Source organism: Doryrhamphus excisus, linkage group LG22 (genome assembly GCF_037039965.1).
Source record: "Doryrhamphus excisus strain RoL-2023G ecotype Guam linkage group LG22, RoL_Dexc_Guam_v1.1, whole genome shotgun sequence".
NCBI lineage: Eukaryota > Metazoa > Chordata > Actinopteri > Syngnathiformes > Syngnathidae > Doryrhamphus > Doryrhamphus excisus.
The window spans coordinates 3,814,942-3,829,333 of record NC_136378.1 but is presented as its reverse complement, the minus strand read 5'-3'; the positions used below and the strand labels follow the sequence as shown (position 1 = coordinate 3,829,333).

At 44.6% G+C, this 14,392-nt stretch overlaps 3 protein-coding genes and 2 non-coding genes across 8 annotated transcripts in view; 3 read left to right on the top strand and 2 right to left on the bottom strand.

Moving 5' to 3' along the window:
* Positions 1–14,392, bottom strand: part of eif1ad (eukaryotic translation initiation factor 1A domain containing) — a 203,004-nt gene that overhangs the window by 11,967 nt on the left and 176,645 nt on the right. The window lies entirely within an intron of this gene.
* Positions 193–264, top strand: trnad-guc (transfer RNA aspartic acid (anticodon GUC)). Its single transcript has one exon. It is a non-coding gene; the product is annotated as a tRNA-Asp (tRNA).
* Positions 554–624, top strand: trnag-gcc (transfer RNA glycine (anticodon GCC)). Its single transcript has one exon. It is a non-coding gene; the product is annotated as a tRNA-Gly (tRNA).
* sowahab (sosondowah ankyrin repeat domain family member Ab) lies at positions 1,520–4,112 on the bottom strand. Its single transcript, XM_058063886.2, has one exon. The coding sequence runs from the start codon at positions 4,005–4,007 to the stop codon at positions 2,841–2,843; it is 1,167 nt and encodes a 388-aa protein (XP_057919869.2). The 5' UTR covers positions 4,008–4,112; the 3' UTR covers positions 1,520–2,840.
* Positions 3,496–14,324, top strand: LOC131110614 (septin-8-A-like). Of its 4 annotated transcripts, none has more exons than XM_078788044.1 (10): positions 3,496–4,121; positions 6,972–7,086; positions 7,183–7,378; positions 7,475–7,661; positions 8,709–8,870; positions 9,563–9,659; positions 9,737–9,905; positions 10,625–10,757; positions 10,830–11,017; positions 12,942–13,450. In XM_078788044.1, the coding sequence occupies exons 1-10, from the start codon at positions 4,023–4,025 to the stop codon at positions 12,943–12,945; spliced, it is 1,350 nt and encodes a 449-aa protein (XP_078644170.1). In that variant the 5' UTR covers positions 3,496–4,022; the 3' UTR covers positions 12,946–13,450. The 4 variants fall into 4 exon arrangements, with proteins under 4 accessions (XP_078644170.1, XP_057919859.2, XP_057919857.2 ...); XM_058063876.2 differs by lacking the exon at positions 12,942–13,450 and adding an exon at positions 13,458–14,324 and having other exon boundaries at positions 3,498–4,121; XM_058063874.2 differs by lacking the exons at positions 3,496–4,121; positions 12,942–13,450 and adding exons at positions 4,984–5,195; positions 13,458–14,324.

Genomic DNA, 14,392 nt, shown 5'->3' with positions numbered 1-14,392 from the left:
CTGTACACAGCTACGGGTTTAATAAATATTGCTGTTGAGGCCTAATAAGGCATAATGTGATGTAGTCTGTTCCAGGGTTAAACTGTCCCCATGATAAATGCATTCATGGCTCTACAGGCAGTTTTTACAACGTAGATAGCAGGCCAGTTATAGACTACCACATATATGAAAAAAATGTATTTCTCTTTGTACTCCTCGTTAGTATAGTGGACAGTATCTCCGCCTGTCACGCGGAAGACCGGGGTTCGATTCCCCGACGGGGAGAATCTTTTTTCCCCCCGCATTTTGCATTGTACAATGAATAACTATAATACGAACTAATCCGGGATAGTCGTTCCCTGTATAAGGTTTTTCCCGTCTGTGGCTGCAGAATTTGGTTTCTGTTTTTTGCAGATGACGTGGACGTTGGAGCAGCTGCTTTGAGTGCTTCTGATTGGCTGCCAAACTGGCCCTGCAGGACCTCAATGCTCATCGAGTTGGACCAGCATTGTTCCTCCAACGCAGCCATGACAGCAGATGTTTAGGTTGGAAGCATAGAATGCGGAGTATGTAAGCATTGGTGGTTCAGTGGTAGAATTCTCGCCTGCCACGCGGGAGGCCCGGGTTCGATTCCCGGCCAATGCAACATCCCTTTTTCCCACTTTAGCACTTGGACATACTCAAAATGTATGATGCCACATGGATATTCTCTAGATAAACTCTAGAAAATGTAAATGTTCTTTATTTTTCTTGCATGTTGACACTCAGATGTTTTCTAATAGTAAATGTGTTTGCAAACACAGAGCCGAGCCCAGTGATTGACTGGTGACTAGTCCAGGAAGTAGTCCACCTTTCACCCAGCATCTCCATGAAAAGACTGCAGGATAAACAGTAGGACATCTTTGGCTTGATGTTGCACCTGATTTAGTTAAATCCTTTTTGTGTTATTATGCTGTGAGTCAGTCATGATGCACACGGACTAGTTTGCAGATGTCAAGGTTTGGCTGCGGGAACCACCATCACTCCTCAATGGCAAGTGGTGACACATGTTGTTCTCACATGTACTCTATTTTAAAGGGTATTCTTTACGGTGCGTTCTTTTCCAGCAGATATCTGCAGCTGTGTGTCGGATGGACACACATCATAGTTGTGGCCCCCTTACTCCGACGCAGTAAGCAAATAGCACATACAAGAATATAAGGTGCAGTCACAGATATCGGGTCATTACATGCGACCCACTTTTGGGTCCCGACCCACCAGTTGTGAGCCACTTTAACTTGAATTATTGAGAACCAAGCATTGCTATGTATTTGTTAGTCCTCTTCCAATGACATTATGGCATTCTTCAGCCATAATGTTGCTCCCATACCTTTTAGAGGATTCATCCTACTTGTCTTCCAGAGAACGGGGCCCGTGTTGCAGTGTCCTTGACAACCACACGTCCACGAAGAAAATGATCTGATCTGCATAATCAACCGCAGCCGCACAAAATGAAAATGTCCACTTCAAATACGCTTCATGGATTGAATGAAAACGTCTTTAATCAGAGTACAAAAACAAACGCATGATAGTAATGTTACAAAAGTTTAAAAAAAAGTAACGCTTTCTAACAAAATAATAAATATATTCTATAAATACATCCAATTAGGGACACACTGTACAGATAACAAGAGCTTTCAACAAGTGCTGGACATTTGTATTTACGGGATCTAAGGTATAACTAAAACTACATATCATTGTAGACAAACACAATATATGCCACCTGGACAGCAGAATTTTCACTTGCATTGTAATACTCCAAATGGATGAAAGAACAATATAACAGTAGCTACAGTGGTATGAAAAAGTATCTGAACCTTTTGGAATTTCTCACATTTCTGCATAAAATCACCATCAAATGTGATCTTTGTCAAAATCACACAGATGAAAAAAAACAGTGTCTGCTTTAACTAAAATGGGATTGACTCCAAATTGTCCACAAGTATGAATGTGAGTGTGAATGGTTGTTTGTCTATATGTGCCCTGTGATTGGCTGGCCACCAGTCCAGGGTGTACCCCGCCTCTCGCTAGATTGCTTGACAGCTGGGATAGGCTCCAGCACCCCCCGCAACCTCGTGAGGATAAGCGGTAGAAAATGAATGAATGAGTTCTCCTATTTTGTGTGGAAGTGGTAACTTTTTGGCTTCTTATTTTGTCTTTGACCACCCTCCGCCATCTCTGTGTGGAGTTTGCATGTTCTCCCCATGCATGTGTGGGTTTTTTCCGGGTTCTCCGGTTTCCTCCCACATTCCAAAAACATGCTACGTTAATTGACTCCAAATTGTCCATAGGTATGAATGTGAGTGTGAATGGTTGTTTGTCTATATGTGCCCTGTGATTGGCTGGCCACCAGTCCAGGGTGTACCGCGCCTCTCGCTAGATTGCTTGACAGCTGGGATAGGCTCCAGCACCCCTGTGACTCTAGTGAGGATAAGCGGTAGAAAATGAATGAATGAACGAGTTCTCCTATTTTGTGTGGAAGTGGTAACTTTTTGTCTTTCCCCACCCTCGGCCATCTCTGTGTGGAGTTGGCACGTTCTCCCTGTGCATGCGTGGGTTTTTTCCGGGTACTCCGGTTTCCTCCCACATTCCAAAAACATGCTAGGTTAATTAGCGACTCCAAATTGTCCATAGGTATGAATGTGAGTGTGAATGGTTGTTTGTCTATATGTGCCCTGTGATTGGCTGGCCACCAGTCCAGGGTGTACCCTGCCTCTGGGATAGGCTCCAGCACCCCCGTGACCCTCGTGAGGATAAGCAGTAGAAAATGAATGAATGAATGAACACAGTGTTAGCTTATGTTTGTTACAAGCAATGGCTGACTAGTCATTAAGTCTTGTTGCCTGCTTTTGTTTCCTGTGAGGCTGGAAGAGCTTACTGATGCTGTTGAGACCTTTAACCTCCTCTTTGTAATCCTCATCATCCGTCTTCTCCCAATATTTTGATAGCTGCACGCCTCCCACGAGGGCCCTGACCTTCTCCGAAACAGCTTTCCCCAAGTAGTGGTGGGCCTTTTTGCCGCTATTGTCTCTCTCGTGAACGCTGGCCCCGTAACGCCGCACCAGAAGAAGCATGACCTCTGTGCGGCTGTGTATGGCGGCGATGTGCAACGGCGTGTAGCCCCCGTGGGCTTTCCCGTTGACGTTAACGCGCACGCCTCTCCTCCTGGATATATCCACCAACTTGCGGATCACGTCGGCGTTCCCGTCCTTGGCGGCCCAGTGCAACGCCGTGAAACCCGACATGAAGTCCTTCTTCTGAGCGAGGCGGACGTCCTGGAGGAGCATGGCGTGGACGTGACCCCACAGCCCGGCAGCACATTTCACCAACCACTCATGGGCCAGGGGGTCCAGAGGCACCGACCCACAGCACTCTGCTTCCTCCACCGGGTTCAGACTCTTGTTTTGGCTGCCTCGGAGAACACTTGGGGGCTGAACATCATCTGACTCCATGTTTGACCACCTTTGTGGAGTTTCATTTTTATTGCACACAAGATCCAGACAAGATCTTGAGGTGACTTTCTGTGGAGGTGTGGACCCTTTCGGTGGAGACGCGACCGCAATGACAGCAAACACAGCTCCTGATGCTTGATCTCCACAAATGTTCAACACCTGAACAGTCGTGCTGGACGTACTTCTTTGCAAAGTCCCGTGAAGGTTCATGCGTGAGGGGTAGCACACGTCGTTGTTATTGTTCTCCAAGTCCGAATAAAGCACTTGAGCAGCATCAAGTCTCGTACAAGTGCTCTCATCTTGCACCACAAAGTCCTGGTACCGTTTCTTCACCGCCACGAACTTGACTCCGTCGATGTGTCGAACCACCGCCACGCTGTTGACCAACTTCTTGAAAAGCTCCCTATTGTGTTGCTTCGCAGCGGGAGCGCCGCCGTGGATGAGGCCGCCGAAGTGGTTGAGCAGCTCGGCGTTCTTCACTTTGCCTCCCCGCTCCAGTAGAAAGGAGAGTACGGACTCTTGGGTCAAAGAAGCCATCGCGTTGGAGCCCAAATGGACGCCGGGAGAAATAAAAGCCTGAAATACCGAAGGATTATCTCCTCCCAGTTTGTCCTCCTCCAACCTGCCGCTTCCAGTGCCTGGATAATAGAGGTGGGTCCATTCATATGTCGATTGTGTCGATATCAGTGATATCGTCTCTTTATTTTCACAAACGTGTATTTGTTGTGTTGGTCATATATTGTTACATTGTCGCTATTGATATGTATATTTTGTTTACAAACTCCGGGAATAATTAATTGGAGGCAAAAAGCTAAATAATTTAAACGAGAGGCAGTAGAAAAACACATTAAAAGCAAAAAAAAATAATTCAATGATACTGAACATTTTCAATGAAACTTTATCTGTATCTGCAATACCGCCCTTGCATTAATTTGGTATCATATTGATACCATTATTTGGTGTATCGCCCCACCCCAACCCCCACTTAACTCCCCCAGCTAGAATGCCATGTACTATATTATAAAGCTGGGAAAACAAAGTTTGTCTTAACTTTAATTTACAAAGCTGCAAGTTCCAATTATTATTTTACTCATCAAAATACTTTTTGATGAATAAAATATCTAGACTTTATTATTAGAAAAATATGACGTAGAACTTAATGGATGAAACGTTATTAACTTTATTTTCCAAAGCTGCAAGTTCCACTCATTATTTTACTCATTAAAATACTTTTTGATGAATAAAATAATATCTAGACTTTATTATTATTAGAAAAATATGACGTAGAACTTAATGGATGAAACTTTTTGGTGAATAAAATAATATCTAGCCTTTATTATTAATATTATTAATGGATGAAACGTACAGTCTCATCTTGTCACTACTATTAAACTAAGGTTTAGACATAACTTAATGAACGAAACATGCTGCTATTAAGTGAACATGGAGGGCAACAGTTTCCGTGTCAGCCGGTCTCCCATGGCAACAGCTACATCCAGAGGCCCCGGCTGGGAATACAGTTATTTTATAGGATTAGCCTGTAAGTCCAACAGCCTCCACGGGCTTGTGGTCTAGTACAGTGGAAGCAAGGACTGCCATGTCCTCCAGCACCGACGGGGTGTTGCCTCCGAGTGGCCATATTTAACCGCAGCGTGCGTGTGTGCGATGAGGAGGGACGCGGAGACACTTGTAACAATGGCTGCCAGCGACGTGGATGTTTTCGCTGTGAGTATAGCACGCAATATGGTTTCGGATTCGAGTCGAGTTCAGTACTGCGTGGATGCGGTGTATTTATTTTTTTTTTGAGTGTGCGCAATGACTCGGTCATTTTTCTGCTGCGGCTGCTCACTAGAGAAAAGATGCTATTATTGTTATTGCGCATGAGTCCATGCAAGCTGGTTTGACTTAAACATGTACGTGTGCACCTGAATGCATCACGTCAACACTTGGAAAGCATACATTTGACTGAAGCCTGCAGCAGCACAGCTAAGAGGATCAATGGCAGCCTGGTCAAGTGACTCGCTTTAACATTCAGCATTACAATTTTTATAAGAAATGTAATTTTATAAAGAAAATTATGCTTTGCCACGGATAGCAGAGTGCGGTAAATGTGGGGGCCTGATTGGTACCACCAGGGTAGCAGCTTGGATATCCTCCCATCCAGTGAAATAACATCCAGATAAAGAGCTCTTTGTGTGTGTGTGTTAAAGAGGCCGACACAGATGAATGTTGTATTGAAGACATCCCAACCCTCATGTTGAGCCCAGCGTCCCCCCCGCCCCCACCAGAAGCATCACACTTGTGCCGCTATGCATGCAAAATGCTGCAAGTCAGTCGCACTATTATGCAAGACAACATGGCCACCTTGATGACGTGACCTATCTAAAGAGCTGCTTCAGAACTTTTGCTTTTACAAAAGAGAAGTCCGTCAGGAGTCTCAGAATCTTGCTATCGTACCGCAACCGATGCAAAATGGAATGATGTTCGTGGTTGTTTTGAAGTTATGGGTTTTCATGGTTACATGAAAAAACCTGGGGCTGCACGGCGGTTGAGTGGTTCTTGTGAGACTCGCTCTTCCAGGTTGGCTTGGCCCTTTGCTCCGTACAACGTTGTCTTGACTGAGACTTTCACAAGAGTAGTCCCTTATGGAAACACCCTCGAATTCAGAAATAAACAAACAGGATGAGGGCTGCATAGCGGTCGAGTGGTTAGCGCTCACAGCTAGGAGACCCGGGTTCAATCCCACCCTCGGCCGTCTCTGTGTGGAGTTTGCATGTTCTCCCCGTGCATGAGTGGGTTTTCTCCGGTTTCCTCCCACATTCCAAAAACATGCTAGGTTAATTAGCGACTCCAAATTGTCCATAGGTATGAATGTGAGTGTGAATGGTTGTTTGTCTATATGTGCCCTGTGATTGGCTGGCCACCAGTCCAGGGTGTACCCCGCCTCTCGTCCGAAGACAGCTGGGATAGGCTCCAGCACCCATGCGACGCTTGTGAGGATAAGCGGTAGAAAATGAATGAATGAATGAGTTCTCCTCCTATTTTGTGTGGAAGTGGTAACTTTTTGGTTTCTTATTTTGTCTTTCCCCACCCTTGGCCATTTCTGTCTGGAGTTTGCATGTTCTCCCCATGCATCCTTGGATTTTCTCCAGGTACTCCGGTTTCCTCCCACATTCCAAAAACATGCTAGGTTAATTAGCGACTCCAAATTGTCCATAGGTATGAATGTGAGTGTGAATGGTTGTTTGTCTATATGTGCCCTGTGATTGGCTGGCCACCAGTCCAGGGTGTACCCCGCCCGCCTCTTGCCCGAAGACAGCTGGGATAGGCTCCAGCACCCTTCACTTATTTAAATATGTTGCAAAAATAGCATAAGATGGGAGCTATCATGCATGTGAAGCATGTGTCTGATTCTGGTGGACTTTCAACAAGAAACTGACGGCTGGTTGGTTTATTTTTTTGATACAATCCTGTGTACCTTTTTTTTTCCCTTGACTCCAGAATGAAGACAAACGTACCCTGGAGCTGGGGGGCCACGTGGGCTTTGACAGTCTCCCAGATCAGTTGGTCAGCAAATCAGTGGCGCAGGGCTTCAGCTTCAACATCCTCTGCGTAGGTAAGTCCAAATATCACGTGTATATTTAGAATTAGTACATGTGAAATATCCCTCACTTCCCTACTTGTCATTTGTGTGTGTGTGCTTCTCCGATAGGGGAGACAGGGATTGGCAAATCCACCCTAATGAACACGCTTTTCAATACACGCTTTGAAAATGAAGAAGCCAGCCACTACGAGAAAGAAGTGCTTCTCCGACCACAAACGTATGACCTGCAGGAGAGCAACGTCAACCTCAAGCTGACCATCGTGCACACTGTCGGCTTTGGCGACCAGATCAACAAAGAAGAAAGGTAATTTGCGGTGTGAGTGGCTGCACTTTTCTGAAAGGATATTACACAAGTGAAGAACGTGTGTTTTTCTCTCTTTTTTTTTTTTTTACTGTGCAGCTATAAACCCATACTGGAGTACATCGATGCTCAGTTCGAAACATACCTGGAAGAGGAACTTAAAATCAAACGTTCCCTGTGCAATTTCCATGACACGAGAATCCACATCTGTCTATATTTCATCGCTCCCAACGGCCACTCCCTCAAGTCCCTGGATCTCGTCACCATGAAAAAGCTGGACAGCAAGGTGAGCTGCACAGAATGGGATTCACTTGGTTTGACTTGGGCTGCACGGTGGTTGAGTGGTTAGCGCGCAGACCTCATAACTCGGAGACCTGAGTTCTATCCCACCCTCAGCCATCTCTGTGTGGAGTTGGCATGTTCTCCCTGTGCATGCGTGGGTTTTCTCTGGGTACTCCGGTTTCCTCCCATGCTAGATTAATTGCCGATTAACCTCCTATTTTGTGTGGAAGTGGTAACTTTTTGGCTTCTTATTTTGTCTATCCCCACCCTCGGTCATCTCTGTGTGGAGTTCTCCCCGTTTTCTTCGGGTACTCCGGTTTCCTCCCACATTCCAAAAACATGCTAGGTTAATTGGCGACTCCAAATTGTCCATAGGTATGAATGTGAGTGTGAATGGTTGTTTGTCTATATGTGCCCTGTGATTGGCTGGCCACCAGTCCAGGTTGTACCCCGCCTCTCGCCCGAAGACAGCTGGGATAGGCTCCAGCACCCCCGCGACCCTTGTGAGGTTAAGCGGTAGAAAATGAATGAATTAATGAGTTCTCCTATTTTGTGTGGAAGTGGTAACTTTTTGGCTTCTTATTTTGTCTTTGACCACCCTCGTGAGGATAAGCAGTAGAAAATGAATGAATGAACACAGTGTTAGCTTATGTTTGTTACAAGCAATGGCTGACTAGTCATTAAGTCATACTATTTTGTGTGGAAGTGGTAACTTTTTGGCTTCTTATTTTGTCTTTCCCCACCCTCGGCCATCTTTGTGTGGAGTTTGCATGTTCTCCCCGTGCATGCGTGGGTTTTCTCTGGGTCCTTCAGTTTCCTCCCACATTCCAAAAACATGCTAGGTTAATTAGCGACTCCAAATTGTCCATAGGTATGAATGTGAATGTGAATGGTTGTTTGTCTATATGTGCCCTGTGATTGGCTGGTCACCAGTCCAGGGTGTACGCCGCCTCTCGCCCAAAGACAGCTGGGATAGGCTCCAGCACCACCCGCAACCCTTGTGAGCATAAGCAGTAGAAAATGAATGTTTTGACTCGATGTTTTCCTGCAGGTGAACGTCATCCCTGTCATTGCAAAAGCGGACACCGTATCCAGGAGTGAACTGGACAAGTTCAAGATCAAGATTATGAGTGAGCTGGTCAGCAACGGGGTGCAGATATACCAATTTCCAACCGAAGATGAGGCTGTGGCCGAGATCAACTCCTCCATGAACGTAAGACGCGCACATGCACACGTTTTGTTAAAAAGTGGGACACACGCTAGCTCACACTAAGACCAGGGGACCAGAGAAGAACCTGATTCATGGTCACCTTGGCAACCGTTCCTCATTTTGGACGTTTAATGGAAAATTAAAAGTTCGCAATTTGTTCCAGAACCGACTGCGATAAACTAATTTCCGTGAAGTGGGATTCAATATTAATAAACACATTATTATCATAATTACAGCATATTATTCTTTTTTTCATACCACATTGCTAATGCATAGGCTATGGGATATCACTGCAGGGACACAAGAGACTGCCGCCTCTTTAAATATAGCATACTACCTTGCTAACTAGTTAGCCTGAAATGTATTGATTCTCAACTCAACAAAGGAGTAGAGAAGAATGGACAAAGTAAGTCGCCAAAAAATTACCACTTCCACAAGGAATGGGAGGAGAACTCTTAAGACTCTTAATTCAAGGCTGACTCCATGCAGTGTTAAGGTAATGTAATGTAAGGCAATGTCTAATTACTGATGCTTAGTGATGTGTGACTACAAAACAGAGATCATTTATTAATTAGTCAATTAATTCACACTGTGATGTCACAAGGGACAACTGTATTAACGGTACACAATAGAAATGATAGACAGGAAGTGTGCAGCTCAGTGACTCAAATGAATGTTTGAATATTCCATGACAGACGCACCTCCCCTTTGCTGTGGTTGGCAGTGTTGAAGATGTCAAAGTAGGCAATAAGACGGTCAAAGCACGACTCTACCCTTGGGGATCAGTACAAGGTGAGTCTTTTAACGACGTCATTTTTTCAAGACTTTGAGTTGACGCATGGCTTTTGTTCACCTTTTTTGTCCGCCAGTGGAGAATGAGAACCATTGTGATTTTGTGAAGCTGAGGGAGATGCTGCTGCGCGTGAACATGGAAGATCTCCGCGAGCAAACGCACACACGCCACTATGAGCTCTACCGCCGCTGCAAGCTGGAGGAGATGGGCTTCAAGGATGCAGACCCTAACAGCCAGTCCTTCAGGTGAACTAAGACCACCCAGTCACTGTTTAGTAAGGGTGTCATCCCCCATTCCAAAAACATGCTAGGTTAATTAGCGACTCCAAATTGTCCATAAGTATGAATGTGAGTGTGAATGGTTGTTTGTCTATATGTGCCCTGTGATTGGCTGGCCACCAGTCCAGGGTGTACCCCGCCTCTCGCCCGAAGACAGCTTGGATAGGCTCCAGCACCCCCTGCGACCCTCATGAGGATAAGCGGTAGAAAATGAATGAATGAATGAGTTCTCCTCCTATTTTGTGTGGAAGTGGTAACTTTTTGGCTTCTTATTTTGTCTTTCCCCACCCTCGGCCATCTCTGTGTGGAGTTTGCATGTTCTTCTCGTGCATGCGTGTGTTTTTTCTGGGTACTCCGGTTTCCTCCCACATTCCAAAAACATGCTAGGTTAATTAGCGACTCCAAATTGTCCATAGGTATGAATGTGAGTGTGAATGGTTGTTTGTCTATATGTGCCCTGTGATTGGCTGGTCACCAGTCCAGGGTGTACCACGCCTCTTGCCCGAAGTCAGCTGGGATAGGCTCCAGCACCCCCCGTGACCCTCGTGAGGATAATCGGTCGAAAATGAATGAATGAATGAATGAATGAATGAATGAATAAATGAATGAATGTGGTGCCCCCTAAGGGTTGTGCTCCAATTGCATTGAACCAGTTCACAACCAGTAACTTTAACCCTGATCTGCAGCCTACAGGAAACGTATGAAACCAAACGGAAGGAGTTCCTTAGAGATCTACAACACAAGGAGGAAGAAATGAGGCAGATGTTTGTCAACAAAGTAAAGGAGACCGAAGCAGAGCTGAAAGAAAAGGAAAAAGAGGTGATAATTACCACAAATGACACAGCAAAACATGAAAACAAAGTCCTGATTCAATTCTCTTTTGTCCTTTAGCTCCATGAGAGGTTTGAGCAGCTCAAACGGCTCCACCAGGAAGAAAAGAAGAACCTTGAAGAGAAAAGACGGGAACTGGAGGAAGAAATGAATGCTTTTAACAGGAGGAGGGTTGCTGCCGAGACACTGATGGGCCAGGCTCTCCAAGGCGGCGCACAGCCTCTCAAGAAGGACAAAGACAAGAAGAAGTAAGTCTCGTTTATTGATGACGTGAACATACAAAATTATAATACAGTGTATTGTCATCCAAGCGTGGGCAGTATTCTCAATGACTCCTGTATGTGGACGGGACCGAATGTGATTAATGAGGTAGTGACATCCTCCCAGGAGCCGTGTATTGCTCAGATACTGATTCAAGGACAGATTGAGAGTGACACTATGTGCCCAGACACAGTAGGATGTGTCACAGTTTGACACAGCCTGATGCTTCTCTCTCTCTCTCGCTCGCTCGCTCTCGCTCGCTCTCTGCGGGCTGACCTGCCAGACGGTATCAGGCAAGAGCAATTGTGTTTACATATGACTGGTCTCACCGCTGACACCGATGACCTCACAGTAGCACATTATTTTGCACAGGAGGGCAACCATATGTCAGGAGGAATTACAGTACGGGCAGGAAAAAATCAACACCTGATGGTCGGGATTAAGGCCTGCAAACAGTGAAATATCATAGCATACAAAGGAATTATACCCAGTGCTTACACATGGTGCGGAAGTGGTACTATAAAGAACGGGTGGCCAAACTTTTTCCACCAAGCACACTTTGATAGTTTTATTAAAAATGTTTCTGTTTTGTGAAAAGGCTCTGGATGAGTGGTTAGCACGCAGACCTCACAGCTCGGAGACCTGAGTTCAATTCCACCCTCGACCATCTCTGTGTGGATTTTGCATGTTCTCCCCGTGCATGCGTGGGTTTTTTCCGGTTTCCTCCAACATTCCAAAAACATGCTAGGTTAATTAGCGACTCCAAATTGTCCATAGGTATGAATGTGGGTGTGAATGGTTGTTTGTCTTTTTGTACCCTGTGATTGGCTGGCCACCAGTCCAGGGTGTACCCCGCTTCTCGCCCGAAGACAGCTGGGATAGGCTCCAGCACCCCCCGTGACCCTCGTGAGGATAAGCGGTAGAAAATGAATGAATGAATGAGTTCTCCTCCTGTTTTGTGTGGAAGTGGTAACTTTTTGGCTTTTTATTTTGTCTTTCCACACCCTCGGCCATCTCTGTGTGGAGTTTGCATGTCCGGGTACTCCGGTTTCCTCCCACATTCCAAAAACATGCTAGGTTAATTAGCGACTCCAAATTGTCCATAGGTATGAATGTGAGTGTGAATGGTTGTTTGTCTATATGTGCCCTGTGATTGGCTGGCCACCAGTCCAGGGTGGACCCCGCCTCTCGCCCGAAGTCAGCTGGGATAGGCTCCAGCACCCCTGCGACGCTCGTGAGGATAAGCGGTAGAAAATGAATGAATGAATGAGTTCTCCTCCTATTTTGTGTGGAAGTGGTAACTTTTTGGCTTCTTATTTTGTCTTTCCACACCCTCGGCCATCTCTGTGTGGAGTTTGCATGTCCGGGTACTCCGGTTTCCTCCCACATTCCAAAAACATGCTAGGTTAATTAGCGACTCCAAATTGTCCATAGGTATGAATGTGAGTGTGAATGGTTGTTTGTCTATATGTGCCCTGTGATTGGCTGGCCACCAGTCCAGGGTGGACCCCGCCTCTCGCCCGAAGTCAGCTGGGATAGGCTCCAGCACCCCTGCGACGCTCGTGAGGATAAGCGGTAGAAAATGAATGAATGAATGAGTTCTCCTCCTATTTTGTGTGGAAGTGGTAACATTTTGCCTTTCCCCACCCGCGGCCATCACTGTGTGGCGTTTGCATGTTCTCCCCGTGCATGCGTGGGTTTTTTCCGGGTACTCCGGTTTCCTCCCACATTCCAAAAACATGCTAGGTTAATTGGCTAATTGTCCGTAGGTATAGTACGGTATGGTCCATAGGTATAGGTACCTGGAGTTTGTGTGGAAGTGGTAACTGTTTGGCTTCCTTCCATTCCTTTGCATGTCATTGTTATTTTTAGTTATACTCCATTTTAAATCCTACACATGTCCCTTTTCAGTTGATTTATGGAAAAAATCATCCATGCCAACCAAGAATGCGCCTTGGTCGTCAACGTGGGTAAAAGAGACCCGTGTCGGTGTGAGTCTGAATATGAACGTGAAGCTGTGTGTACTTACCGACGATAATGCTGACTCTGCTGTAGACACAGAATAACTCATCCATGTAGTGTTTTTAATCCTTGTAGCTTGTGTTGTTTTATGTTCTCGCCAAGAATGTGCGTTCAAAAGACACGATCGTTGTGAACTGTATGTTCATATGGAATAATCAGAAACGTAAAAAACTAAAAAAAGACCAAACTTTTGGTAGATTATTTCTTTCTTTTTTTTAAGAGAAATAATTTACCAAACATAATAATATTTTGAGTGTGTATGTAAATAGAATATAATTGGATTTTAAATGCAATGGAATTTAATGCTACTCTTGGCATTTTTGCTTCGCTAACAGCTAACAAATAACCTACTTCCTGTCTTATATGCTGCTCAAATAAATAATGTTTTCTCTTTTCTTCTCATAGCTTCTTTAGTCTTCCCTCTGCGTGCTCCTTAACCTCATCAAGGAATTTGAATTAGAGGACTTTCTACTAACTACACGGGGAAAAAAAGGTTCACGGACTAACATGCAAGTGTATTGTTTTTGCCACTGGAAATTAGCACTTTTAAGGAAATGCACTTAAGTCCCCGGGAATGCATCGCCAAGAGTCTTCCTCGTGTGTCCGTACTCCGTCAGAGCTTTTCAGCAGTGCATGAAATGTGCATGTGAGACACAGTATAAACATCTAGAAGCATCAAGAAGAAGCAGAAGTCCCATTTTTGTGCCCATATTTCATCTCCCGTATCCTTTTGACTGAATACACTGTGAAATAATGCATAATATATCTTATAAAGTCGCTCTGAATTGTTAAAATTATGCAGTACTAACATTATTATTTTTGAATCATTCTAATTCTATATACAGATGCTATAATAGTCTTTATTTGTACTTTGTCATACTAACCATTATACATTTTTATCATTTAAATCACCTGTAAGATCTAACGTGATTCAATAAAACAGCTCTGTCACTTATTGCCCATTTGCATACATAAGAAGATTTAGATATTAGAAATACTTTTTAACCCAAACAAACACCTTTTATCATTAACAAAGTATACATTCATGCCCACAAAAACCGAAACATCATAACTAGGCTGAATTTATGGTGCTGTTTTATAGAATTACGTTCAATGAAGTGGCCAAGGAATGTACATTTTAATGTGCCCTTGTAAACAGAGCGTGTACAGTCAAGATTGGTATTGTTGTCAGTTGTTTGACACACACGCTGTTTATTAAATGTCAAGTTAATTATTTGTTCTGTGTTTAATGTAATAAAGACTAACATATCATGTGTAGTCCATCATTTCTACACCGAAAGAACATTCCAAACAGGTTAAACTTCCTTCCAGAGTGTTCT

Coding starts and splice junctions, on each gene's coding strand:
- LOC131110614 (XM_058063876.2), top strand. CDS start 4,023: ATGGACGCCGGGAGAAATAAAAGCCTGAAATACCGAAGGATTATCTCC. Junction 4,122..6,971: donor CCAGTGCCTGGATAATAGAG/GTGGGTCCATTC, acceptor CCTTGACTCCAG/AATGAAGACAAACGTACCCT. Junction 10,758..10,829: donor TGAAAGAAAAGGAAAAAGAG/GTGATAATTACC, acceptor TTTGTCCTTTAG/CTCCATGAGAGGTTTGAGCA.
- sowahab (XM_058063886.2), bottom strand. CDS start 4,007: ATGGCTTCTTTGACCCAAGAGTCCGTACTCTCCTTTCTACTGGAGCGG.